The sequence below is a fragment of the Miniopterus schreibersii genome, assembly GCF_964146895.1.
Source record: "Miniopterus schreibersii genome assembly, chromosome: 2".
NCBI classification, from domain to species: domain Eukaryota; kingdom Metazoa; phylum Chordata; class Mammalia; order Chiroptera; family Miniopteridae; genus Miniopterus; species Miniopterus schreibersii.
Window position 1 is genome coordinate 143,575,754 of NC_138102.1, and position 27,624 is coordinate 143,603,377.

Consider the following 27,624-nt stretch of genomic DNA (forward strand, 5'->3'; position numbering starts at 1 on the left):
GTATGATGAAAGAGATGAGAAGTGACATTTAAGCTGAGACCTGAAATATGCGTAAGAGTTGTTCAAGCAGAGGGAACAGCGTATGCCAAGGCCCGGAGTCAGGAGCAAGAGTAAGATGAATCTGAGGAGCATCAATGAGTTCAGTATTGTGACAGGGAGATGTGATGCACTTCAAAGATTTTTGATTTTGTCCTGAAGATGAAAAACAATTGTAGGATTTAAAGCAGATGAAGAGAGAGAGAGAAATCAAACTTGCATTTTAAAAAGGAGATTGGCAACTGAGCAGACTTTTTGGGTTGTCTATCCCTCAGTAAGTTGGTCCTCATCTGAGCATGTGAATGTTGCTAGTTCTGATCATAAATAGGAAATGTCCCCATCCCCACACAGAACGTGTTATGGGAGCAGATGGCGGGGAGCAGTGTAGGGATATTGGAGCAAGACAGGAGAGGAGAGGAACAGAATTGAAGGTGATACCTCCAGCCCTGGCTTTGCTTCTCTCTGAAACCTAAACCCAAACTGTCTCTCAACTTCTCTCCTTGGGACCGCATAACCTAAGAACACAGTTGTTTGATTTCAAACCGCATGTTGTTCAAGCAGAAGTCCTTGGAACTGGGGACTCTTTTTTTTCTTTTCTTTTCTTTTTGCTATTCTCTTTTGCTTTCCAGCGATTCTTTCAGCAGAGTCTTGGCTTAGCTTGGAGCTGATGGCCCTGAGCTGAGACAGAGCTGCCACCCTGAGAGCCAGGTCTGGGCTGAACATTGCAGCTGCCCAGGGAACAGCTGGTTAAGCCCTCAGCAGCTGCAGCAGCTGGGATTCCACCCAACATTTGAGCTGAAATTAATCTCTTTTCCTCCACACACATCCCTTCCTTGTTCTAGTCTCTGGCTAGTCTATAGCATCTCGTAGAATATTTGAGACAAGATACTACGACTCTCTCCCTGAACTAAGGTGAAGCCAAAGCCACCCACCTTCCTTTTCTTTTGGAGGTAGCTGGCTCAAAGCACGTCAGGGTCACCACAAGGAGGAGGGTGTCTCTCTCTCACACACACAGCCCCCATTCTCTCATTCTCTATTTTTTGATAACTGGCTAGGATAGATTATTCTTTGAAATCTCTGATTTTTGATAACCTCTAAAGATGAAGGGACTTCTTTGGTGGGGTGAGGAGGTCGGTTTCCTTGATCTTTGAAAGACTCTGTACCAAGGCATAGAAACTTGGTGGGAGTGTTGCAAGAGGATCAGGCATCACACTAGTGGTTGTCACTTTTAAACTGTGATTGCTTCTCATTTAACTGTGATTTGACAGTTAAGAACAATAGGGCTATATATTCTGTTTGGTGTTTCTGCACCAGCTGTGTGACCTTGAGGAAATCACTTTGCAAGAAATGCCAGAGGCTACAATGAGGTGCTTCTAAGAGGCTGGAAATAAGGAGGTGCTCTGAGATTTAAACAAGGCAAGGCAAAATTAATACACCAAGGTACAAGGCAGTTCCTCCCAGGTCCACAAACTTGACTCCCTCCCTTCAAGAAATATTTATTAAGCCCTGGCAAGTACTAATAGGCCTTGTAGTATACTAAGGATTTTTGATATTTTTCTAGAGAAACAGGCAGCCATTTCAATGAATTATATTCATTAGGTTTTAGCTTGGAGGAGTAGTCTGTTCAATTTCAAGTTTTAAGAAGATCCCTTTAATTTTTTCAGAGTGAAATTCATAGTGTAATAAACCAAAATGCAAGGCATTTTAATTTTATGTATCTCTTACAAGATCATAAAAAGTGTTTTAAGAATGAAGTAATTTGTGGATATTATATTTTGAAAAAAATTTTTTTTCATGTTACAAAAAACTAACTTTAAGGTTTATTTTTGTAATTTTTTAACCAGAGAAAACAACATACTCCTTGGGGGAAGGGGGGGAGTGAGAAGACAGACCCTGGGTAGAAGTATTAGGACAGCACCTGAGTTGCTAGGCCTGCCTAGGAGACACGGGCACTGCCACACCACCACAGGGACAGCCACTGCCTGGCTTCACATGCCACGCAAAGCTGCTATGGATCCAAGTCATAAGTCTTCCAGCTCAGCCTGAAAAAAGTCCCATTCATCATTAGAGTCTGTCGTCTGGTCGTCCCTACCTGCAGCAAAAAGCATGAGCAGGATCTTGCCCAGCTCAAAGGGGACAACCTCCTCTTCATCATTGTCAAAGAACTTGCTGTTCTCTGTCTCCTCAGTGAGCTCCCAGAAGTGGTTCCTTCATTGGGCCCGGCATCTGCTTGATGTTCCTGCTTTCTGTCTCTGTGGCTCCTCTCTACGGCCATGAGGGTACCACGCTTGTAAAAACGGTTCCCTCCAGATGGGCAGCTCTCACGTCCTTCATCGAAATACCTGCAGGCCTTGTTGCTCATTTCCTCCTTGTATTTCTGAATGAGCTTCTGCTTCTCTCCTTTCGCCTCCACCCAGTACTCACTTGGAATGACAAAGTTACATGTGATCGGGCCTTCTGGGCAGGGCTTTATGATCTCTCAGCTTAGCACTCCTCCACTTGAGCATACACTTGAGACAGTAGGTGTGGCTGCAGTTGCAGAGGATCCCGAAGCGGTGCTCACTGGGGTTGGCTTTCTCAGATACAAGCTCCACGCAGATCCCGCACACTTTGTCCTTACCGCGCTGGGCCGCAAATGAGAGCTCCATGCCCTCATGGGCCTCAATGCAAGACTTTCTGTGCTGTGATCTCTGGGCAGCGTCCACTGGGCGGAGGACCTGCAGCCCGCACATGTCACAGGGATCTCCATGGAGATCCACGCAGTTCTCCCCGTAGCCACACTCGCCAACCGCAGCATAGGGGCAGAGCTGCTTCTTGGTCTCCAAGAAGCTGTGGGCTCTTTCTCTGTCTCTTTCTTGGTCACTGAGCCCTGCAGGGGCGCTTCAGTGCAAGAAGGGGCAGCACAGCCACAGTAGGGCTGCCCGGGAACAAACTCAATGACGTTCGCCCAGTCTTCTGAACCTGCTCCTACAGTTGCAAAGTTTCAGTTTCTTGACTCAGCTTCGCCCCTATTCATTTCAACAATCAGCCCAACTACTGATGAGAGACTTGAGGAGGCAGCAAGGGGTGGTTTTGCAGTTAGATCTGTAGCAGTTGCTTCTTCCTGTTTCAGTGGTTTACTGTGTTTGTATAAGGCTGGTTTTAGGAGGGAAGACAGGGTGGGTATGCTTGATGCCACATGGAAGGCGCCAAAGGGTCCTAGAATCTGAAATTTCGTTTTAATTAGATGTCGTAGTTATCTCATCCCATTTCTTTTTAGTTGGGTCTTTTAGACTAACTCACATAGGCCCTTTTCTCACCCAATATACTCCCTTCCTCTTTACTACCACCCAAATGATAAATGTGATTTGTTATCAGTTTAAAAAATGGTCCCTCCTCTCAATTGTGAAAACGATATGGCCTTAAAGAGGGGCTATGGTTAGGGCATACAACTTTTACTTTATAACAGGTTCTTATAGCATAAAAAAAAAAAAGATTCTTTTAACTGCTGAGTGGAGAATGGATTAGAAGGGAGTTAGTGGGTGCAAGGAGGAGAGCAGGCAAAAAGGGTAATGCAGTAGTGCAGGTAAGAGATGATGTTGGCTGATGTAAAGAGGCGATGGTGAGATGGAAAAAAAGGACACTTTCAGGCCTTGGTTTGGTGGCTTAGTTAGTTGGATCGTCACCCCATGCACCGAAAGGTTGTAGGTTTGGTTACTTAGTTGAGGGTTAGATTCCCAGTTAGGGCATGCATGGGGGCAGCCAACCAATGGTTCTCTCTCTTCCTCTCTCTCTAAAACTCAATTAAAAAACACACACATATCCTCGGGTGAGGATTATGAAAAAAAAGAAAGAAAGAGTTTCAGAAAACATTTATATTTGTGGGCTTGAAAGGACATGGTGGTGATTGAAAGAAGGAGGAAATAAAGAGTAAGTACAAGGAGAAAAAGATTTCTTTCATCTTTACCTAGTTGATGATAATCTAAAATGAAAGAGTAATTGATCAGCTAATATCAGTCTATTAATCCCAAGTGGAATGTGGCAAATGGTCAATTCAGTCCATCAGAATTGTTACCATGTGCCCAGAGTTATCTTGGGGAAGGAGATGCCTAACATGGTCACTGGTGGGGCAGGTTCTTCAGGCCTGGCTGAAATACCCCACAGAGACAGTCCTCTCCTTTCAAATGAATTTACGCTCATTAGGCAACAAGCTGGTACCTCCTGGAAAAAGGAAAGCCCTAGACAGAGACCGCAGGCATCCTGGGTGATGGAAGAGGAAGCAACGGATAGATACATTGGCATGGTGGGACCCAGATCAGGAGCTCATGCGTTATGGTGAGGCTTTCCTAGCACATGAGCATTTGGGGGTGTTATGAACCAGTCCAGTTCCCAAGTTGGCTACACTGAATGTTCTTCCCAGAATCATCATTCTCAGCGGTGTCAAGGATGGGGCCAGACCATCTGCCTTCTTCTGAGCATATCTCTCTGGCCAAATTGTGAATTCACTTTTAAAATAGTAATGATAATTATTATGATGGCTTCAATTTAATGAGTACCAACTGTTTCTTAATAGAGTGATAGGGATATCACTTACATGATCTCATTTACTTTTCACAACAGTTGTGCAAAATAAGCACTTGATTCCAGAAGGATTTAAGTGGGTCACAAGTGGGGCTTGGGGCATGGGTTCCGAGGCTATGCAGTCAGAAACAGTGCCTCAAATTACAGAACCAAGACAGTCAGGGAACTTTGGCAACTGTCACTAAACACCAGACACTGCAGGCCCTAGCCCGGTAGCTCATTTGTTAGTGTCATCCTGATGCAACAAGGTTGTGGGTTTGATCCCCAGTCAGGGCGCATACAAGAATCAACCAATCAATGCATAAATAAGTGGAAAAACAAGTCAGTGTTTCTCTCTCTTTACCTTTTCCTCTCTCTCTAAAATTAAGAAATTAATTTAAAAAAATACACCAGACACTGCAATTTGTAGTCCCATTCCCTGACACTGGATGCTGGAAGGCACTGCTGCCACCTGCCACAGTCCAGCCTGGAACTCCATCTTTCTGCTGGCAGCCAGAAAGAAGGACAAACATCTACCTTGTTGTTCTAACCATTTCAGAGAAGAGAAACTGAGGCACAGAGTAGTTAAGTAGCCTGCCTGAGATCACATATTGAATAATCCAGGATTTGAAACCAGGCCTGGTTAATTGCAAAGTCCATGTTCTTCCCACTATGTTTTGCTGCTGTGATGCACTTAACTTTTCCAGTCTGGCCCTGGCCCAGTGGCTTAGCTGGTTAGAGCGTCCTCCTATTAAGCCAAGGTTTCGGGTTTGATCCCTGGTCAGGTCACATACAACAATCAACCAATGGATGGATAAATAAGTGGAACAACAAATCGGTGTTTCTCTCTCTCCTTTCTTCTCTCTCCCCCCTCTCTCAAAATCAATAAATAGCTCTGGCCGGTTTGGCTCAGTGGTTAGAGCGTCAGCCTGTGGACTGAAGGGTCCTGGGTTCGATTCCGGTCAGGAGCACGTACCTTGGTTGCAGGAAAGATTCCTAGCCCTGGTCGGGGTGCATGAGGAAGGCAACCAATCAGTGTGTCTTTCACACATGGATGTTTCTCTCTCTCTCTCTCTCTCTCTCTCTCTCTCTCTCTCTCTTCCTCTCCACTCTCTCTGAAAAGCAATGGAAAAAATATCCTTGGGTGGGGGTTAAAGAATAATAAAATCAAATCAAATCAACAAAAACATATCCTCAGGTGAGGATTTAAAATATAATAATAACTTTTCCAGGCTGCAATTTCCCAGCCTGTATTCTGGAGAAGTTGTGCTACATCAGCATTAGTGATTCTCAAAGGGTAGTCCCTAGACTAGCAACCTCAATATCACCTGGAAACCTGTTTAAAATGCATATTCTTAGATCCTGCTCAGACCTACTGAATCAAAAACTTCAGTGTAAGGCCCAGCAATCTTTATATGAACAAATCCTCCAGGTGACTCTGATGTGTCTTCAAGTTTGAAGATCACTATACAATTGATCACCAAGATCCTCCAGTTCTGATAAGTTATAATTTAATTATTTTGTAAGTTGCTGGTTGTGGTCCCTGGATTGAGCAAGGTCCCCTGAGAGGAGCTAAGTAATTCCCATATTCCTAAAATGGGTTGGTGTTTATCATATTACATGCTAACAGAAGTCAAGAGAAGGTGTAGGAGTAAGGGGAGAAGCAGACATATGGAATACACAAGAAGATGCCTGTATGTGTATCCTGGTTATTTTTCTGTGGCATGCTTAGAAACACAATCCTTAATTGACCCATTGACATGTGAACATCTGAGAAGTGCCCCAAAGTCCACATGTGAAAAATAAATGCATTAATTCAATTCTTTCCCCATTCCCCCACTAAAAAATTTGTTTTCTCCCCATGTCCTCTAATTCTATAAATGATCTTGCCATCTTTCTTCATTTTTTTACACGTTTTTATTGATTTCAGAGAGAGGAAGGGAGAGGGAGAGAGAGAGTAACATCAGTGATGAGAGAGTCATTGATCAGCTACCTCGAGCCCGCAACCAGGGCACGTGCCCTCACCAGGAACTGAACCCCGATTGCCTGGATCCTAGGTCGACACTCAACCGCTGAGCCACGCCCGGCCAGGCTCTTTCTTCATTTTATCACCTTTAATCAGGTCATCAATTTCATAACTTCTCTCTGGGGTACCTTTGCTTTTTCTTTTTAAAAAAAAACACATGTTTTACTGATTTCAGAGAGGAAAGGAGAGGGAGAGAGATAGAAACATCAATGATAAGCCTGGCCGGGAGTGGCTCAGTGGTTCAGCATTGACCTAGGATCTAGGAGATCCTAGGAGATCCAGGAGATCCAGGAGATTCTTGGTCAGGGCACATGCCTGGGTTGCTGGCTCGATCCCCAGTCAGAGGCATGCAGGAGACAGCTGATCAATGACGACTCTCTCCTCATTGATGTTTCTCTCTCTTTCTCTCTCCCTCTCCCTTTCTCTCTCTGAAATCAACAAAGATATATTTAAAAAAAAAAAAAAAAAGAAACAACAATGATGAGATAGCCTGGCCATGTGGCTCAGTGGTTGAGCATCGACCTAGGATCCAGGAGACTGAGGTTCGATTCTTGGTCAGGGCCCATGCCCAGGTTGTGGGCTCTATCCCCAGTAGGGGGCGTGCAGGAGGCAGCTGGTCAATGATTCTCTCATCACTGATGTTTCTATCTCTCTCTCCCTTTCCCTTCCTCTCTCTGAAACCAATAAAGATATATTAAAACAAACAAACAAGCAAAAACCATGAGAAAGAATCAGCCGCCTCCTGCTCACCCTGAGACTGGGAATTGAACCCTGACCTCCCGGTTCATAGGTCGACACTCAATGGCTGAGCCTCAATGGCTGAGCCACACCAGCCTGGATGGAGTACCCTTTGTATGAGTCCTCACCATCCTCTCTGTTACTACCCTGGTCCAGGCCCTCATCTCTCCCCTCATGGGTATTGGCTTCATAACAGGGCTTGCTGCTTCCCTCTCTCTGTACATCCTGCTCCACAAGGCCACCAGTGTGATCCTTACAAAGCACAGCTCTCCTCACGGTACTGTCCTCCCCACGAAACCCCCACGAGGAAACAGCAAAGGTTCCATTGCTTATTGCAGTGCTTTCCAAACTTTGCATTTCCATGATTATGTCCATGGTCCCTTTCCACCCATGTAATTATTTAATATATTTCTCTAGTTCAACTGATTTTTTAAAAAATACATATTATTGATTTCAGAGAGAGGAAGGGAGAGGGAGAGAGAGATAGAAACATCAATGATGAGAGAGAGTCATTGATCGGCTGCCTCCTGCACAACCCCCGCTGGGGATCGAGCCCGCACTCTGAGCATGTGCCCTGACCGGGAATCAAACCGAGATCTCCCAGATCATAGGTTGATGCTCAACCGCTAAGTCACGCCGGCAGGGCTCAACTGATTTTTCTTACTACCAACGTTAGTCTCTTCTAAGTAAGAATACTTATGAACTCATAGTTTTGGTATTATAGTTATTATTTTTCCTACCATACCTTAAAATTACATAACAATTTTTTTTAAGTTTGTGTATTACCTAAGTCATGTTATATACCACTAGTGGTATATTTTGAGAACTCTGAGATACTGAATAAAAGTTACATTATTTTTTTAATTTTATTTTTTATCTTTATTGATTTCAGCGAGAGGGAGGGAGAGAGAGATAGGAACATCAATCATGAGACAGTCACTGATTGGCTGCCTCCTGCATGTCCCCTACTGGGGACTGAGCCTGCAACCCGGGCATATGCTCTGACCAGAAATCGAACCGCGATCTTCTGGATCATAGGTTGACGCTCAACAGCTGAGCCACACTGGCTAGGCAAGGTTACATTCTTAAAGCTAGCATGCAAAACCACCCCTGATCTGATCCCAGCCTAATTTCCAGCCTTAATTTCCACACAGCTCCCACACATAGAGTGTTCCAGATACAGAGTCCTCTTGGTATTTCCAGACACACTGCTTCCACTCTTCCCTTAGCTTTTCCCCTTAGGGTCTTCTCAAGCTTTAAGACCCAGCTCAGTTGGCAATTACAATGTGAAGTCTCTGGTCCTTTCAGACAGAATCAATCAACTTTCTTCTGTTTCTTTCATTTACTTTTCATCTTTGAAGAATGTTTTCATCCCCTATGCTTCTAGCTACTTTGATGTGACATTGAATTTTTTCTTCTAATCTTTTATTTGATAACTTTCCCTACTATAACATTCAGAAGTGTATCATTCATAGTCCTTGGAGGAAACAGTTTGCACACCCAAATGGGGAATTGAGGAAAATATAATGAAAGATCTGTTTATAAAGGAGTGGCCAGGGTGAAAGACTATCTACAAGAATGGTAAAGCATTCTGAGTCTGGCATCAGTGGGGAGCCACTAGAGGTAGTAACTCCTAAGCCTGAAGGGGCAAGGGAAGGAAGGGTTATAAGAATCAAGAGAGAGAGCTGTAACTATAGCTGTAGTTGAAAGAGAGGTCCACCCAACAGGGTCTGTGGCCTCTAGTAACCATATGAGTGAGTTCAGGAGAGAGAATAGAATTGTTAATTCAACCCACAGAACCATGAGAAATAATATATTGTTGTTATTTTAAACCACCAAGTTTTTATATACTTTGTTATGCAATAATAGATAGCTGATACATCAACAAGGAGGTGAACTCATAACTGTTTCTCCACCCAAGCTGTGGAAAACCAAGAAGATCTGAAGACCTGTGCAATGGAACCTGTAATTTTGATGCAAAAATAGTAAAAATGTTTTCACTTTTCAGAGATACTTAAAACAGTTTTCTGGGAGCATTTCATCTTATTTTGTCTTAGTTGTTTGAGACATAGCAATACATGATGCTGTCACTAGAAATTTTATTCCAAGCCCATTTACCTAATGTTAGAATAATTTGCTTCCTTTATTTAATCCTATATTGGTGATCTTTATATATCTATGATCTTTTAAAAGTAACCATTTAGGTATTATTTGTTCAGGTGATTGATATTAATAAACAAATATCTTGGTCCTGAGATATAGAGTGGTTCACTAAACATTTATTTCTAATTTCCTTCCCCCTCTTCCTTTACTATAGAAGGCAGAAAATAAACTAAAAATTTCCAGGCTCCCTTGCAGCTAGAGATGGTCACATGATATAGGTTCTTTTTTAAGTTCTTATTTTTTTATTATTATTTATTTTATTTATTGACTTAAGAGAGAGAGAGGGAGAGAGAGAGAGAAACATCAATCTGCCACTCCTATGCATTCATTGATTGACTCTTGTATATGCCCTACCAGGGGATCAAACCTGCAACCTTAGTGTATCAGGACAGTGCTCTAACCAACAGCTAACCAGCCAGGGAAGAGATGTGGCTGAAAATCTGCTGTGAGATCTTCTCCCACAGTATATGTATTTATCTAACATAAATATATATATATTTAAAAATCCACCAGAAGAGAAAGTTCTTTGTCTTAGCCCTTTTGCTTTCTTTCTGATTAAAAACAAGAGAATTTGAAGATGATTAAATAAAGAGACTATTTACAAAAATGTAGGCAGGGTGTAGGGCAACCACAAAGTGTAGAACTATACCCTAGGATGAGTATCAGAGAGGCTGTTCCCAGAGTAGGCTTGAGGGGTAAGGAGGGGAAGTTACTAGAAACAGAACAAAAGAGGAGTGTGTGTGTGGTGACATGCCTTGAAAGGTGCTGTGACCTTTAGTGGAGGACACTGTCCTCCCTTCATTTAACCTTCTGTAAGTGCTCTCCTTTGGCTGAAACCCACTGGAATTCAGGGAGCAAGGTCTGCCTCTTGGACACAAATTTGGGTGGAAAAGAGTAGAATGACAAACAGTATATAAGGCATCTCATACTTATCTTTACATCCCTAGTATGCAACACATACTAACAGTACCTGGGACAAAGTAGGAAGTGAATAAATTTTTATTAAATTTAATTGAATCCAGTTCTTTTTTTTTTTCTTTATTATTGAAAGTATTAGAGATGTCCCTCTTTCCCCCTCATTGACCCTCTTCACCTTGCAGAGGCCTTCACCACACTATTGTCTGTGTCCATGGGTTATGCATATATGAATATAAGTTCTTAGGTTAATCCCTCCCCACCCACCCACACACCCCTGCTTTCCCTCTGAGATTCGTCAGTCTGTTCCATGCTTCTATGTCTCTGGATCTATTTTGTTCATCAGACTCCACATATGAGTAAGATCATGTGATACTTATCTTTCTTTGACTGGCTTATTTTGATTAGCATAATACTCTCCAGGTCCCATGATGCTGTCTGAAACAGTAAGGGATCCTTCATTTTTACAGCTGCATAGTATTCCATGGTTAAATGTCTGAGAAGATGCTTGATATGATTTCAATCTTCTTGAACTTATAGAGACTTGTTTTGTATCCTAACATGTGGTCTTTCTTTGAGAATGTCCCATGTGCACTTGAAGAGAATGCATATTCTGCAGCTTTGGGGTGAAATGTTCTGTAAATGTCAATTAAATCCATCTGATCTAATGTGTCATTCAGAATCACTGTTTCCTTGTTGATTTTTTGTCTGGAAGATCTATCCAGTAAAGTCAGTGGGGTGTTAGAGTCCCCTACTGTGACTGTATTGCTGTTGATTTCTCCTTTAAAGTCCTCCAGAAGTTTGTTTGTTTGTTTCAGCCTGTGTGAGTCTTTTGTTCTGAGGTGAGTCTCTTGTGGACAGAATATATTTGGGTCTTTTTTTCTTATCTATTCAGTTACCCTACATCCTTTGATTGGATCATTTAATCCATTTATATTATTGATAAGTACTTATCTATTGCCATTTTATTTCTTTATGCCTATGTTTCTCATTCTCTCTATTTCAACTTCTTGTTACAGCAGTCCCTTTAACGTTTCTTGCAGTGCTGGTTTGGTGTTGATAAACTCCTTTAGCTTTTTTCTTTTTTCTGGAAAGCTCTTTGTTTCACCATCTATTTTGAATGATAGCCTTGCTGGATAGAGTATTCTTGGTTTCAGATCCTTGTTTTGCATTTCCTTGAATACTTCATGCCATTCCCTTCTGGCCTGTAGAGTTTGTGATGAGAAATCATCTGACAGCCTTATGGGAGCTTCTTTGTAGGTAACAGCTTGCTTTTCTCTTGCTGTCTTTAAGATTCTCTCTTTGTCTTGAATTTTTGGCATTTTAATTATGATGTATCTGGGCATGGGCTTCTTTGGGTTCTTCTTGTTTGGGACTCTCTGTGCCTCCTGAACTTTTGTGACTTTTTCCTTGATCAGGTTAGGGAAGTTTTCTGCCACTATTTCTTCAAACATGTTCTCTAACCCTTGCTTAATTTCTGCATCTTCTGGCACTCTTATGATGTAAATATTGTTATGTTTCATGTTGTCCCACAGCTCCCTTAAACTGTCCTCCTGTTTTTAAATTGTTATTTCTTTTTTGTTCTCTGACTGAGTGATTTTTTTCTATCCTGTCTTCTAATTCACTGATCTGATCTTCTGCTTCCCCTAATCTACTGTTTATTCCTTCTAATGTTTTTTAAATTTCTACTATGCCATTCTTTTCTTAATATATATCTATATTTTTTTATTTCAGAGAGGGGAAGGGAGAGGGAGAGAGAGATAGAAATATCAATGATGAGAGAGAGTCATTGACAGGCTGCCTCCTGCACACCCCCTGCTGGGGATTGAGCCCACAACATGGGTATGTGCCCTGACTGGGAATCAAACTGCAATATCTTGGATGATAGGCTGATGCTCAACCACTGAGGCATGCTGGCCGGGCAGCTACTATGTCATTCATAGTTTCCATTCACAGTTTTCATTTCTTTTCTTATGCTGTTGAGGATCTTTATGATCAGTATTCTGAACTCTATATTTGATAGATTGCTTATGTCCATTTCATTTAGCTCTTCTTCTGGAGAATTCTTTTGTTCTTTCATTTAGGGCTTGTTTCATCTGCCCATTTTGGCTGCCTGTTTGGATTTGTTTGTATGTATTAGGTAGATCTGCTAGGACTCCTAGTTTTTTGGATGGGCTCTTGTGCAGGCCAATGTCAGATGCTCTTTGTGACTGGCCTAGAGTACCCTGTTTGAAGGTTACCACACTCCACAGCTTGTGGTTCCCTCTGCTGGGGCTGGGTGTGTTTGGAAAGGAAAAGATGCACACCAAGGTCTGCTTTCCAAACCCTGGGTCCAGAAGTAAATCAGGCAAAGACTCAAAGCACCCAGAGTCTGTTAGTCTCTTAATGAGCTTCAGGCTGTAGAAACTTCACAGGGTGGGGCCGGAGGTTTTCCAACAGGATGGGGCAATTGCTCTCCCCCCCCCCCCAGCAAAAGCTGCTTGAACTGTAAATATCTGCCTGAGAAAGATTTCCTCTGCGTTATGGGGGAATGACTCCACACAGGAATCCAGATGGCTGCCCTCTGAGCTCTATTTCCCCAGCCAGCATCCCTGGATTCTCCTCACACATCTCTAGTCCACTATGCCCTTCTGCTGGAGCCTGAGGTGAATGGCTGCACATGAAACTTTGTGCATTGGCCCTCTAAGAGGGTGCCTGCATGTCCACCCATCTCTCTCTGACAGATAGAAACTCTGCTGCTTTTTGCAGCCAGATGTCATGTAGGCACCTTTCTCAGTTCTGGTGCTCTGGTCTGGGAAGCCCAGCTTGGGGTTTAGACCTCAGAGTTCTCAGTGGGAACCCCCCACAGCTGAGAGATCCCTCTGGAACTTCTGCTGCTGCCTATGGGAACCCAGCCAGCCCTCTAACACGTCCACACTTCCTACCAGTCTCTATGTGGTCTCCACTTTTCATCCTTGGTTATGAGGGTGCTCTCCAGCTAGTCTTCAGTTGCAATTGATTATTCAGGATGGTTTTTCTATATTTTAGTTGTAATTCCAGTTTTGTCTTGGAAGAATGTTAGTGTAGCTCCCACTCAATCCGCCACTATCTTGGAATCCCCCCTGAATCCAGATCTTTGTTCCATCTTACAGTGTTTAAGACCCAAACGGGTATCAGGCCCAATTATCCAACATAAAATTGCTGATCTGCAAGGAACTTCCTTTACCCAGTAGAAAAGGTATTTGGGTCCCTTTTGGAGGCCAGATCAAGAAGTGGCTCTTTGAAACAGCTTTCATAGATCTGAGTTTAAACAGGCCCCCCTTTAAGAAGAAGCATCACTCGTCTAAAATGGTCATTTTTCTTCTTCTTCTTTTTTCCATTGCTTTTCAGAGAGTGGAAGAGGGGGAGAGAGAGAGACAGAAGGGGGAGAGAGAGAGAGAGAGAAACATCAATGTGAGAGAGACACATCGATTGGTCGTCTCCTGCACTCACCAGGACCAGGGCCACTCAATCTGCCGCTATCTTGGAATCCCTCCTGAATCCATCGATTGAGGATCGATTCTAGGCAACTCAGATACGTGCCCTTGGCTGGAATCAAACCATGGACCCTTCAGTCCCTGGGCCAACTTTCTGACCACTGAACCACACTGGCCTGGGCTTAAAATGGTCATTTCTTATTACTGCCTTTTACAGCACTTAATACTATCTAATATTTCCTTGTTTATATGTTTGTCTCTTCCCAACTAGGTTTTAAGTTTCGTGAGCACAGAGACCTTGCTTGTCATGTTCATCACTCTATCCCCAAAGTTAGAGCAATACCCCGCACATCTAGTATACATTTAATAACTATTTGTTGAATAAATAAATGTTGATTATGTTGATAATGACAACAAAACCTCAAACAACCTGGCCACAAATTCTAACAATTTTCCCAAGAATAATAATTGTAGTTCCGAAGTTAGATCCTGGAAGACAGTGGAAACCTGACAAAAGATCTGGGGCTGAAGGCTGGGGGAAGTGGAGGGAATATATTAGAACTTTGGCCTTTTTTCTCTACCCAAGGACTCCAGAGACCTTGCAAAGGGAGGCCTAGAATCTTTTCCAGGCCAGCCATAATGGGTATTTTCTTTCCTCGATTCTTTGCAGCTTCTTTTGCTAGGTTGCAAATGCGCAAACACCTCTAGGACGCCGGGTTCTTTCTGTTTCTTTATGAATGAATCGGCTCCAGTCTGCGCACGCGCAGCTCCTGATACTCCCGCTACACGTGAGGCCCACCCTTTCCTCCCGCTGGTGGCCCCACCCTAATCTTTTCTAATAGACCAATGGCGAACGAGCTGGGGGGCGGAGCCCGGTGCGGCGCGGCACGGTGCTTCTCCCCGGCGCCGCTCCCTCACTTGAGTCTTGCTGTGTTGTGATCACGTGGCGAGCTCCGGGCGCGGCGCTTGTTTTGGTTTCTCTCTAGCTTGCCCCTTGCACCTTCGGGTGAGCGCTTTTCTGTGCCAGTTGCTGCACCTGTCTATCCTGTGACCTCCTCTTCTTAGGGCTTTCTCAGCCCGCAGGTCTGCACGCCCCTCGGGGCCGGCTCCTGCCATGCCGCTGGTCCGCTATCGGAAGGTGGTCATCCTCGGGTACCGCTCCGTAGGTGAGTCTCCGCCCTGGGTAGCGCATGGACGCACCGCGGCTTTGTGGCCAGAGGAGGCGCGCTGCCGCGGGAACGCGACCCGGGGAGGAATGGTGGCATCGTTAGAATGGAGATGCAGAGGGGATTGAAAGGATGTTGTAGGAGAGCCTGGGGTGGCGGTGGTGTGTGGAGGGCTGCAGGCAGCGGAATATGTGAGGGTAAATGTGGACTTGGCTGTAGGAACATCAAGGTGGTCTCCAGTGTTAGTCTTGGGGGTAGGGGTGGGGTCAGCGTTTGATGACAGGACTCGGTCTGTGCGGGGCAAGTCGCCGGTGTCTGGGTGCGGGACAGACTTGATCTCGGATCTTCCCAGAGGTGGGGTGGGGAAAGGAGGGGAGAAAGGTTTCCTGCGGGGCTCCTGAATGCATCCGGTGGCCAAGGTACAGAGACCCAGGGTGAAAAGAGGGTGAGGGTAGGCTAAGGGAAAGTATTGCATGGGGTACTCACAGGCTAGGGTGCTAATTTGGGCTCCCCTTTACTCCTGGGGACAGCCCAAAAGGACAGAGGGTGTGAATATGGATAGCTGATTTGGATACACCTACCACTGCTTTCCACAGGGAAGACATCTTTGGCACATCAATTTGTGGAGGGCGAGTTCTTGGAAGGCTATGATCCTACAGTAGAGAATAGTGAGTGGACTTCTCCCTAGGGGTGGGTCAGGGAGGGCTTGGGTGCCCCACCCAGCTCCATAAGGCTAGATTTTCCAAGGAGTGCTTTAATCAAATGATTTAATTAAACATTAAATCTGATCTCTTCTCTAGCAATCCTGTTCTATGCATGGAGCTAGAGTGTGGATTTTGCAAGATACTGAGTCCAGGATGGTATAGATGTAGAGACAATAACTACCTTAACATTGCCTCTCCAGTTTCCTGGTGGGCTCCCTGGACCTTGTCCATCTGTCTTACCCAGGGTTAAGAATGTGCGGGGGATCACGTTGCTAGCCCTACAAATCACCTCACAGTCAAGTTTTCTTTTCTTTACAGCTTACAGCAAGATAGTGACTCTTGGCAAAGATGAGTTTCACCTACACCTGGTGGACACAGCAGGGCAGGTACTAATTTGGGGTAGGGTATCTAAATGTGGCAGTTCAGTCCTGGGAGATGAAATCTGGTAGCCTCTGTGGCTTATCTGTAAAGTAGTATTCAAAGAAAAGCATTTTAGCAATAGTAGTGTGTGGCACTCATTGGAGCTACTCAATAAATATTTGTTGAATAAAAGTGACTGGAATAGGGAGTGCCCCAGGGAGGGTATCCAGGATGCAGTCTACCAACCTTTGTCATCTGAATATTATGGGTCGAGGTATTGATGTTTCTATTTCTTGTCAGGATGAGTACAGCATTCTGCCCTATTCATTCATCATTGGGGTCCATGGATATGTGCTTGTGTATTCTGTCACCTCTCTGCATAGGTAAGTGACCAAGGGTGGGAGTGGGGGACTTGTGAGGATCTGAGGGCTGTCCCAGAATAAGGTTATAGCTCCATTTCTTGTGTTTAAAGCTTTCAAGTCATTGAGAGTCTGTACCAAAAGCTACATGAAGGCCATGGGAAAACCCGGTAAGTGGGCCTATGGGATAGAGACATAGTGTGGACACTACAGCCTGGGAGAGACAGCAGAGGGGAATACTGGTTTAAGTTAGAGGAGGCTGGGACATAGATCCTGTCTGGTCTAATGAGTTGTCCAGCCCTGATGTGAAGGAGGTTGGGGTCCATGGGCAGTTGGAGGGGATCCTGTAGTAACTGTTGTTTCCTCACAGGCTGCCAGTGGTGCTAGTGGGGAACAAGGCAGATCTCTCTCCAGACAGGTATGGAAATCTTCCGCTCAAGATGAAGGAAAGTGAGCTGGGCTAGGAATCAGTCAGGCTCTAGTCCTGGTTCTACCACTGACTTGAACAAGTTATCTCACCTCTTTTTGTTTCTAATTTGAAGGTTAAGACAAGATAACCCTTCTGTTGCAAAAGCTATAATTTCATATTTCAAGCCTCAGTTCCAGGCTTCTTTGTTTTACTTATATTTTCTCCTTCCCCAACACTCCTAAACCATGGAAGTGCAATGGGTTAGAAGAAATCTAGATTCTCTAAAGATTTTGCAGTGAACATGGGGACATTGCTATCCTCCATATTCATGTCCCAAATATGCTTTTAGGGAGGTCCAGGCAATTGAAGGGAAGAAGCTGGCAGAGTCCTGGGGGGCAACATTCATGGAGTCATCTGCTCGAGAGAATCAGGTGCTGGGCCTGAAAATTAGGAAGATGGTGGGGGTGGCTGTGTTTTTCTTATGGAAGTGCTTGGTGGGGGGGGAGTGGGGCATTCACCAGAGAGCTGGGTGGTATTATTGGCGATGAACTGACTTTTTTGCCCTGAATCTCTATCTTGTGCAGCTGACTCAAGGCATCTTCACCAAAGTCATCCAGGAGATTGCTCGTGTGGAGAATTCCTACGGGCAAGAGCGCCGCTGCAGTCTCATGTGAGCCATCAAGCGGAGGGTAGCTGCCTTGATTCTTCCCCTGGCACTTGCCAGGCTCCAGTGGGGGAAGGTCCTCAGGACTTTACGGGTATGGTTGCCAGCTGTGTTCCTGGCCCTCTGGGCACACAGTATGGTACCCTCATGTTTGCACACTTTCCCCAGGCTCCAGTGGCCTGGTTGTCAATGTTTACAAAGGGGCAAGGATGTCTCATGGGCACTGGCCTCTGTTTTTGCTAAATGAATTCTTATAACCTGCAGGGTTGCGATATGAGTCCTGGGTATTGTTCACTCAGGACCCAGTCTCCTATGTAGGTTTCAGATGTTGGCTGGGTGAAGGGAGCTGGAGACTTCAGAAGTGGAACTGGTTCCCTGGGGTGACAATGTATATATGCAAATAAACTGAAAAATCTTTTTGTTGTTGACTTTCCTGTATGTGGGGAGAGCACAGGGCCAATATCTCCTTTTCCAAGGATAACTATGGCCTTTGGTGAGGAATCAGGGCTGATTTCTTTCTTCTTACCTTGTTCCTATTCCTTACTCCTCACTTATTCAGGACCATTACCCTAAGACTTACTGGTTCTCCCTATACTGGTACCAGTTGGCTGCCACTCCCATCCAAGTCTGTAGGCTCTCAAGAGCCCCTTAACTACAGAAACACTACCCTCTAGTGGCCAGCTGCCACATGCTGACCTAGCTTCTTTCCTGGGCCTTGGCATTTGCTGGAACTCAGAGAAGGTAGAATTGGGGGAAGAGGAAGGAAGCCCCTCGTTCCTAATGATGTAAGAATTGAGAAGGAGTATAGAGGCAGGGACTAAACTGCTGTGAAGATTTCATCTTTCTAAGAGAATTGAGTAAAGTAAGAAACAATGCCTCTGGTGTGTATCAGTCCCCTGCACTTGTACTCCCATGTCTTTCATTAAAATAGTGCCTTTCATTAAAATAGATTTTCTTTGCTACTTTCATACCTTTGGTGACCTTTTAATACCTTTCACACCTTTGGAGTTGTGCTCTCTTTCTTAGGTGTCAAGGCTATTTTTTTCTGCTCTTACTGGTCCACCACCTCAGTAGGAGGATGGATATATTTCCGGTAGGAAGGTTTGGTCCTATATGCCTCTAGTTTCTGTGCCCACTCCCCACTTCCCACCAGTCCTAAGGCCTAACTGGCCAAATACCTCCTCCAAGGAGTTACCTAAATGGTATCCTTCACAGGAGGCCATAGAGTTCTCCTGCTAGCTGGGGGAGACCGAGGTTTTCTTAGTTGGGGAGGATGGACAAAATCTAGGTGTGATTTTTAGCTGTGATCTTGCTAGTGCTTGGCTCAGGCTAGCTGGGCTTACAGTTGGGGATAATGGTTTGTCATGCTGGTTTTCAGAAGTCCTGCCAACTGCTTTTGCATCTCTGATCCAGAATCTAAAAAGAAATAAAGGCTGCTGGAAGCATACTCCAAAGAGCAATCTTAGTAGCTTAGGAGTCTCTTTAGGGTTGTCATTACCCTCTCTCTTCATATTAAATTAGGTCCTTTTGCACATCTCACCTGGAATAGTCATTATAGATACCTACCGACCTGCTGCCACTTCTATTTGGTTTGTTATAGACTTGTGCCTGAGGTTTTCTAGAAGTGTATCAAGCAATCTCAAGGTCTGATAGCAGTAAAGAATAGTGGTGAATGGCTAGGTTGGAATAGTTACTCTTCCACTTAGATGTGTAATCTTGTGCACTTAACCTCTTTGAGCCTCCAACTCTCATTTATGAAGTATAGTAAACCTTCATAGAGTTGAGGTGAGAATTAAACTGAGGTGAAATATGAAATACTTAGCACAGTTTCTCATACATAATAAACCTTTAAGAAATGATAGCTATTTTATTATTGGAGGTCTTTCTGGTAGAGTCTGCCTCCCTGCCCTTGGGTGCAGAGAGTAGGGAGGGGCCTTCCATTTTCAAACTTCATCTCTTGGTTTATTTATTCCACTATAGCTGGGACAGTTGTGGGATCACTGCTGGAATTTTTTGCTGAAATAGACCTGAATGGTCAGTTCAGGGCACATGATGTTAGTGTGTGGCTAGCACAGGACACTCCTAGTCCTAATCCCTCCTATGACTCTGGCCAGTAGGGATTTAAGTCTGCACTGTCCAATTTGGAAGCCACAAGTCACACATGGGTAAGTGTAATTTAGTATTAAAATAAAAAGTTCCTCAGTTGCACCACCTACATTTCAAAGTGCTCAATAGCTACATGTGGCCAGGTTATATTAGATAGTGTAGCTATAGTGCATATTAGATAGTGTAGCTATAGTGCATTTCCATCATTACAGAAAGTTTTATTGGATAGCACTGTAAATAAAACCTTTCACACAGAACTGGCCCTGCACCCGATCTGCCTGCCTCTTCACATCTTCCTTGAAAAAAAAGATTATATACATATATCTCAATCCTAGGAAAAACATGGCCATTGGTTTAATCATGGCTCTACTCACTAGATGTGGTTCATTGGACAATTTTACCTGCAATCTCCTCATCAGTAATACAGACATAATCCATGTAATGCATAAGCAGGGTGAGGAATAACTAAGAATATATAAAGTATCTAGTACATAGTTAATTTGTCTCCTGACCACCCCTTTGGGTACAGCTAAGGCAGAAAAGGCATTTCATTCCTCATCCAGAATTTTTTTGGTAGGAAACTGCAAGCAGAGTGGGATCTTGTCTAGAGTAACACTGCTCCAGCCAAGATCCAAGGTATAGACTCTCTGTTTACTAAAAGAGGGGACACAAGACCTGAAGATCCGGAGAGAAAGACGGGGTGAGAGCACCCGGGAAAGGAAGGGGAACTACATTTATGTTTTGATGGGGTAGGTGTGTGTGTGGTGATGGGGTGGGGGTGGGGTACTGACAGTCCATTTTCCTCACGAGGGGGTTTGAGTCAGAAGCAACGACTCATTCCGCTTTTCTTCGGAGCCCCTAACGTGGCAAGAACCCACCCTTTGCGGCGCCAGGCGCCGTGCCTCACTTTCTCCATTTGCGGACTCCAGTTCCCAGGATGCAGAGCAGCGGCCAATCTCCTGGCTCTTCTTCCATCCCCCTCCCAGGAAAGATTGCTTCTGGTCAATTCAAGGGGGCAGTTGGAATTTCAGGGACCTATAACTCCAAGGGAACGTAATTAGCAAGTGGCCAGAGTCCTAGTTTCCCGAGCTGGGGGGTGAAGAAAGCCGTTCCACAGTCCGGGCGAAGAGGAGGGGGCCTTCATTCCCACGTGTCTGCTCAGCGGCCGGCCCGGCGCCGTGGGGGTTAACGCGTAGCGGAGGGATTCCGCAGCGTGTGCGTAGAACTGCAGAGTCACAGCCTTTCCTCCGAGAGGGCCGTATCCCTCCGCCGCTCCGCTCCAACACAAAATAGGGCCAATCTTCTCCTTTCTCCCCTTCTCGAGTGGGGTTCCCGAGGCAAAAGGCACCCCCCCGGGTCTTACACCGAAGGCTTCCTGAATCTCCACGACCGCTGCCGAGATCTCGGGCCAGGAAATAGACCCTTCGCAGGAACCACCCTACCGGCCGAACAGGAGGCGGAGGGGGGGAGGCGGAGCGGCGCCGCGCTGCACTACTTTCCTCTCCGGTTGCAAATGGCTGCCTCGTTCCCCACTTTCCGCTCAGTTTCCTGACCCCCGGGCGCCGGGAGCCGGGGTTGGGCCATGCACCTCTAGGCCCCCCGCGATCACAGCCAGCTGGGGGTCAAGGGAGTGCCGCGGATCAGAGCCGGCCAGGCCGGGGGCGGGGCAGCTCCGGAGGCCAGAGGGGAAGGGAGGCGAGCGCAGGGCCTGGAGCGGCCGGAGGAGAGCGGGCAGAGGGCTCGCACCGCCCGCCCCTTCCTCTTCCTCGCCCACCTACCCTCCTCCCTTCCCCGGGGGGAGCAGAAGGTGGGGGGCTCGAAGCCGCCGAGGGCGAGCGCTTGGGGTCGAGGAGCCCGGCGCTGGGTGTGTGTCAGGTTCAGCCCCGCGGCCCCGCCGTCTCCGCGTCGCCGTAGCTCTCGCGGCCCCGGGGCGCCGGCCCGGGCGGGGAGAGGGGCTCGGCGCTCCTGCGAGGGTCTCACGTTCCATCCGGGCCCGGCGCGGGGCGACGCGGCATTCCTTCCGGGCTGCTGGGGAGGCGCCTCGACGTTCCATCTGGAGAGCCTCGACGTTCTGCCCGAGCCCGGCGCGGGCGGCCGGGGCGCTGGCCCGGCCCTAGGACTGAGAGGCCGCCCGACGACGCGGATGCGGAGCCTGCTCGCCCAAGATCAAAGCCACCGGTGCTCTCTTTGTGTCCGTTCGGGATTCGCCGCCCTCGGGCTGTCCATGGAAACCTAAACTGCTGGAACCTGAAGCATAGAACCCCTCTTTGGCTTCTTGCTTTTTTTTGGAGAGGAGGGTGGCCACTCCGACCTGGATTTACCGTTCTTGGCCACCCTAAGCCCCCCCGTGCGGGGGGCAGCTGTGATCGCTCTGGCGGTTGGAGGTCGGGGAGCGGCCCGGGCTCTGGCCATGTTCTCGGATGAGGATTTCTGGATCGCCCTGTGAAGAGGTGAGTGAAGTCCGCCCGGCCAAGGCCCAGAAAGGGTTGGACTGGGGGCATAGCCAGATGGACTATCTTGGCCGGAGCTGGCCTTTAGGTTGGAGAAAGGGGTGCCAGGGCAGAGAAGGGTTCTTTTGGCAGGGTCTGTCAAGGGAACCTGAGCCAGTGGCTGGGGCAGAACTGAGGCCTGGTGTCTTGGGGTGTGCCTCTTTAAAGACTGGGGGTTCAGGGAACCACTGGAGTTTGGGATCCTGGCCAGATCGCCTCTCAGCCTGTTTATTTTTGTGTTGGGGGGAGCTCTTCTAAAGTAGGACCCAGGCCCTGATGCCAGCACCAATCCCCATTGGCTGCTTCTCCCTCAGGGTTCCTTGTGGGCCTTGGGAACAGAACAACTTGGGAGGGTGGGTAGGGTGCCACTGCCAGATTAGACTTACTGCCAGGTTGGACTTTAAGGTTGTTCTTGCCAATCGGGGCAGCCAGAGCAGTCTCTGGGAGAGTCAAGGAACCCTAGATCCTTCACCAGGCCTTATTTCACTGTGGACAGGGAAGAGTGTGTGGAAATTGACTAGTGTGAGGAAGGGGGTGGCTGGTGCAAGAAGAAGGTGGGGCAGGGGGCAGTCTTGCCTTGTTGTTCAACTTTAAACTACCCCTGCCTGGCAAAGTGACCGCAGCGAGGCCTAGTGCTGTCTTAGCCTGGTTTGCCTCCCCTCCTCTTGGGATGGACATAATCTCTAGGGGATTATAGAGGAGGCAGTTGAGATTTGCTCCCTGCAAATGTGGGCTGCAAAAAATGGCTTTTGTCTCCCACTTTCTCTGGGCTTGGTGTGGTGAGCTGGTTGCTCATAAGTCCTTGGCCAATCCTGCAGCCCCTCCCGACTTCTCCAACCCCTTTTGATCAGGGAATGTTAACTGACCCTCTGATCCTGTCCCAATCCTGCAGAATAGGGTAGCCTGTACCTCTTTGGAGGAGAAATGGCCTGATCAGAGCTGTTTCTGCAGAAGCTAGTGTTTCCAGCCCTGTCCGGAGGTGCAGGGTACAAGGGGTGTGCATGTGAGTGTATGAAGAGTGCAGCATGAGCCTCACGCCTCTGGGCCCTGGGCTGGGACAGCCCCTCTCACAGCTGTCATGCTGCCCAGCAGGGATTTGGCTGGTGTGTTTTGCTCCCTCACTCCACCCCCTGAAACATACATACATGGGCTAGATCTCTTTGAGCCTTGTCTTGGGAAGGAGAAAATAGGGATTTTGCCCTTGAAAGATTTCTGGGTAACAGGTATCAAAGTGATACTTCACTTTCCCAGTGTGGGAGGTGGCACAGGGGTGGTAGAGTGAGGCTAGCTGTCACCCATGCTCTCTGCCCCTGCCTCCTATGGAGGGCCCCTCCTGTTGTCTGTCCTCAAAGAACTTCCTTAGGAGAGGCCTCTCCCTGTTAGCTGTGGCTTACCCCAGGATGACCCAGGGACAGTCTTGAGGGTCTACAGGACCAGTGTTGCCATTTGGATTCTTCCTAGAGGGCTAACCCAAAGTGGGGGTGGGGAGAGGTGTGGTTTGATTCTCAGGTTGGGAACCAGGAAGTCCTGAGTACTACAGAAGAGCTGTTCACTCAAGAGCCTGCTTCAGCCTTTCACCTCTCCAATCCTCCATTTCCCCTTTGGCTGGGAAAATGGAGTTAAAGCTATTGGTCTGGGATAGAGGCAGGGAGGAAAGTGTGCCACTCTGCCTTCTTCCTTGCTGGGATCTTAGCCCTAGGACTAAGGGGAGCCAGCACAGTTTTGCTCCCTAGATTGGTACTTCTTGGGGATCTCGGGGATCTCTAGTTACCCAGAGGAAGCTTTGCCAGGCAAGTTCATTTTAGAACTAGGGAAATAATCCTTGGTGTATATATGTATGTGTGGTTTCTGGCTGTGAATGATGGGACAGGGAACCTGTGGTATGTATGTTTAGATCTGTTCAGGGGCCTGACAGCTGGGACTCAACATTGGGATACAGGTGCTAGACTGCAGGGGTAGGGAAATGGGACTTAGGCTTCTTTTTAGTGCCCCTAGATTCTTTTTAGTACCACTTGGAGGACATTCTCCTCTTCACTTCTCATCTTCCATGGCTCCATGAGTGAGGCTCCATCTTTGGAGTATGTTGGTATTCTGTCTCCCAAGGCTGGATGAAGGTGGTTTCTGTACCTCCTGGAGCTTACCAGCTTGAGAGGGCTGTGCTCGGGGGAGGCAGAGGAATTTGTCCCTCTGGCCTTGTGTGAGGCAGTCTTCCTCCCACCCACTGTATTATCACTGTTGCTTGTTATTTCTTGCTGTTTGTGACTCCTTTGGCCTCAACTTTGAGAGCAGAGCGGGTGGAAGATCTTTGGGGACATACAGTAAAATGCACACATTTAGGAAACTTTGAAGCCTTCTGGGTGTGGTCAAGCTTTGAATGACTGAATAGGAAATGGGTCCTGGCTGGTGCCCTGGCCTCCAGCCCCTGCCTCCCATAGGTGGCTTCTGAGGACCCCTTGAAGGTCCAGAGCAGTGTTTCTGTGGGCTGGCCAGATGACCACCCTACTTTCCTCTCAGGTGTGGTTGTATGGTAGGTTTTGGAGAGAGATGATCTGGGAATGGCGGTAACAGGTATCAAGTGATACTTCACTTTCCTAATCTAGTAGATTCTGATAGTGTGTATGTGTGTGGGGGACAAAATAAAATTCCCTTTCCTGCAGCATGTCACAAGAGGCTCATTACTAATCTGTGAAAGTGAAGTGTGAGTTCAGGGAAGGAGGACTAATATTGTGGTTCTTAAGTAATTGATTTATTGATCCTGGGCACCTTTGAGGGTTCCCCCTGTCTCATCTGCCCCAATCACTCAACCCCAAGTGGCTGACAAAGTTATTTGGTAGTTGGTTTGGGAAGAGGGGCTTGTTCTTGCTCAGGTTTATGTGTGGTTCCTCTGGTTAAACAAAAGGAGTGGAAAAGGTGAGAGATAAACTTCTCAAATTTTATTTAGAGTTCTGTTTTAGGGATTCCCCCTGCCCTCCGCCTTCTCTGGGAACACTATACTTTTCTTTCTCTGCTTAAGCCCCTACCCTTCCTTCCCACTAAGAGCTGCTGGCACCCATCCCTTTCTCCCTTCTGTAGGATCCCTTTTCTCTTCCTCACCTCTGTAATTTTTCTTATTCTTTACTCCTTTCTTTTTTTGACTGTGCTTAGTTCCCTCTGAGGTTTAGGAAAATATGCCCAAAGGTGTGGGTCTCAACCTTCTTACATATAACTTTAGTGTGTTTCATTTGGCTCTGGTATAGGCAGGCATATTTTAGAAGAGGGGACCGTTACCCCCCCACCCCCATAGTGCGTGTGGAAACTCTGCTTGACGGAAGAGGAAGGAAGCTACTCTGCTCGGCTGTGTCCTGTCCTGTTTAGAACTCCTCCAAGTGGCAGTGTGCTTCCTGAGACTACAACTCCCAGCATGCCTAGCTTCAGGCCTGGCTACACATGCTCAGTAACTCTTAAGGCCCACTTCTGTTAACTACTAGGGATATATGAGGAGGAAGGGCAGTTGGCGTTGCTAAGGGCAACGACCTGAGGCCTTCAGGCTGGGTGAGATCCTGAGTTCAGTCACTGCAGTGGCCAAGGGGGTGGGCCTGAGCTGGATTTGGATAGGCGGTGAGTAGAAATTAGGGGAGTTTCTTACGTTGTGATTGGGATGTGCTGGTTGGAACCAGTGGAGGTTAGGAGAGATCCATCCATACCTGGGCTTTAGTTTCAGTAACCTGTTCTACATCCTGCAAGACTCCAGACTCTGTCTCTGGGAGAGGGATTTCAGCTGTACTTAGGCTTCTTGTGTTATGATTACTCATGGGTTGGCACTGACAGACCTCTAGGATGGTAGCTGACTTGAGGCCTGAGGAAAAAGGACAGGAATAGGGCCCACCAGAAGCCCAGAACTCAGATGTGAGGCAAAGGGTGGTACTAGATGTAGACTGGATGTCCTTCTAGTGGTATGCTATTGGCCTGGGAACTCTGAGGCATAAGGAAGTGGGAAAGGGGAGGGCTTTCCTCTGAGAATCAGAGTTGGAGAAGAGGGTCTGTGTTTATCTGGGGAGGAAGTAGGCAGTGGGATAAAGGTTAGGCAGAAGGACTTTTTTTTTGTCATTAGTATAGGTGTTTGTAGGTATGGCTTTGCTCTGATTTCTGTAGGGTCTAGATACCGTTAGCTGCAGTCCTCCTATGATTCTAAGAAACGTGTTTAGTGGAGAGACTTACTAGGCATATAGATATCTTTTTTGGCTCTGACAGGTCTCCCCGAGAGGGCCCTGCCCAGTCGGAGAGAGGGATGGACAGCCAGAAGCCGCCTGGTGAGGATAAAGATTCAGAACCAGCAGGTGAGTAGGGCAAATTCTGATTTTGCTGGCAGCTTTTTGCTCATCCCAGGCAACCTTAGATTTCTAGTCCTGGCACAAGGACAGTAGTAAGTCTGTCTAATAGATAGGTAATTGAAAGACTTTGTTCTTTGGGACAAAAGTCAAAATGCCATCAGTGTGATCTACCAATGGTACTAGATAATCTCATAGGTCTGATGAGTAGACTAGTATTAAATAGTGGATGATGACTGATGCATGCTTCTCTTTGTTCATTTAGCTGATGGACTTGCAGCCTCTGAGGAGTCAGGCACCACTGAGGCAGACCTTCCCAACCCACATGTGGTGGAGGTCTCAGTGCCCACTTCTGGGGGTCCCAGGCTTCAGGAGCCTCCCCAGGACCGCAGGTAACTAGTTTGGGGAAATGAGGATATAAGGGCACATAATGAAGATTTGATTTGAGATTCTTGGGCTTTCAGTGAGAAATATTTAGGAAAATGAATGTTTGGGAAGCATAGGCATATTAAATTGTGGGGTAGTAGGGGGTGTCTGTGGGCAGGGTCCTGGCATGGTACTAATGCTTGTGTGTCCACAGTGGGGGTCCAGTGCGGCGTTGTGCTCTCTGTAACTGCGGGGAGCCCAGTCTGCATGGGCAGCGGGAGCTACGGCGCTTTGAGTTGCCATTTGACTGGCCCCGGTGTCCAGTGGTGTCCTCTGGGGGAAACCCAGGGCCCAATGAGGCAGCACTGCCCAATGAGGGCCTATCACAGATTGGTTTTCCTGAGGGGCTGACACCTGCCCACCTAGGAGAACCTGGAGGTAAGTGAGGGGAGGTATGATAACTGACCTGGGCAGGAAAGAGGATAGGGGCTGGTTGGCCCAGAGCGAGCAATCACCTTTTTGTTAATTCATTCCTTTCTGTTTGCCTTTTTCCACCTACACAGGGTCCTGCTGGGCTCACCATTGGTGTGCTGTGTGGTCAGCCGGCGTATGGGGGCAGGAGGGCCCAGAACTATGTGGTGTGGACAAGGCCATCTTCTCAGGGATCTCACAGGTGGGGCTGGGGCCAGATGATTGCATAGGCAAAGGGCAGGGTGGACAAGGCTGGTGGGCTTCTGAGAGTCAGGGTAGAATGAGAAGGGCAGTGGACATACTGGGGCAGAGCTAGTGCCTGACCTGTTGCTCTGGAGTGAGCTGGTTGGT

General features: G+C 46.9%; 2 protein-coding genes and 1 pseudogene across 9 annotated transcripts in view; 2 read left to right on the plus strand and 1 right to left on the minus strand.

The window, feature by feature from the left end:
- Window positions 1-2,044: 2,044 nt before the first annotated feature.
- On the minus strand, window positions 2,045-5,074 carry LOC308552562 (E3 ubiquitin-protein ligase makorin-1 pseudogene; annotated as a pseudogene). Its single transcript has 2 exons — window positions 5,020-5,074; window positions 2,045-3,171 (listed from the first exon to the last, which is right to left on the minus strand). The product of its transcript is annotated as an E3 ubiquitin-protein ligase makorin-1 pseudogene (transcript).
- Window positions 5,075-14,792: 9,718 nt separating this feature from the next.
- On the plus strand, window positions 14,793-17,952 carry RHEBL1 (RHEB like 1). 2 transcript variants are annotated; one of them, XM_081128209.1, is made up of 8 exons: window positions 14,793-15,038; window positions 15,635-15,706; window positions 16,061-16,128; window positions 16,403-16,485; window positions 16,575-16,631; window positions 16,832-16,879; window positions 17,220-17,301; window positions 17,455-17,952. In XM_081128209.1, the coding sequence occupies exons 1-8, from the start codon at window positions 14,987-14,989 to the stop codon at window positions 17,542-17,544; spliced, it is 552 nt and encodes a 183-aa protein (XP_080984335.1). In that variant the 5' UTR covers window positions 14,793-14,986; the 3' UTR covers window positions 17,545-17,952. The 2 variants fall into 2 exon arrangements, with proteins under 2 accessions (XP_080984335.1, XP_080984336.1); XM_081128210.1 differs by lacking the exon at window positions 15,635-15,706 and having other exon boundaries at window positions 14,832-15,038; window positions 17,455-17,951.
- Window positions 17,953-20,298: 2,346 nt separating this feature from the next.
- KMT2D (lysine methyltransferase 2D) overlaps window positions 20,299-27,624 on the plus strand; it is a 40,916-nt gene continuing 33,590 nt past the window's right edge. For 5 of the 6 annotated variants that reach the window (XM_081127037.1, XM_081127042.1, XM_081127040.1 and 2 more), the window contains exons 1-5: window positions 20,299-22,090; window positions 26,360-26,445; window positions 26,702-26,828; window positions 27,017-27,240; window positions 27,366-27,475. In XM_081127037.1, the coding sequence (XP_080983163.1) occupies window positions 26,397-26,445; window positions 26,702-26,828; window positions 27,017-27,240; window positions 27,366-27,475 (510 nt within the window). In that variant the 5' untranslated portion in view covers window positions 20,299-22,090; window positions 26,360-26,396. The remainder of the gene's footprint in view (window positions 22,091-26,359; window positions 26,446-26,701; window positions 26,829-27,016; window positions 27,241-27,365; window positions 27,476-27,624) is intronic. The other variant, XM_081127041.1, reaches the window with a different exon arrangement.

Coding starts and splice junctions, on each gene's coding strand:
- RHEBL1 (XM_081128209.1), top strand. CDS start 14,987: ATGCCGCTGGTCCGCTATCGGAAGGTGGTCATCCTCGGGTACCGCTCC. Junction 16,486..16,574: donor TCTGTCACCTCTCTGCATAG/GTAAGTGACCAA, acceptor TTGTGTTTAAAG/CTTTCAAGTCATTGAGAGTC. Junction 16,880..17,219: donor GCAGATCTCTCTCCAGACAG/GTATGGAAATCT, acceptor ATATGCTTTTAG/GGAGGTCCAGGCAATTGAAG.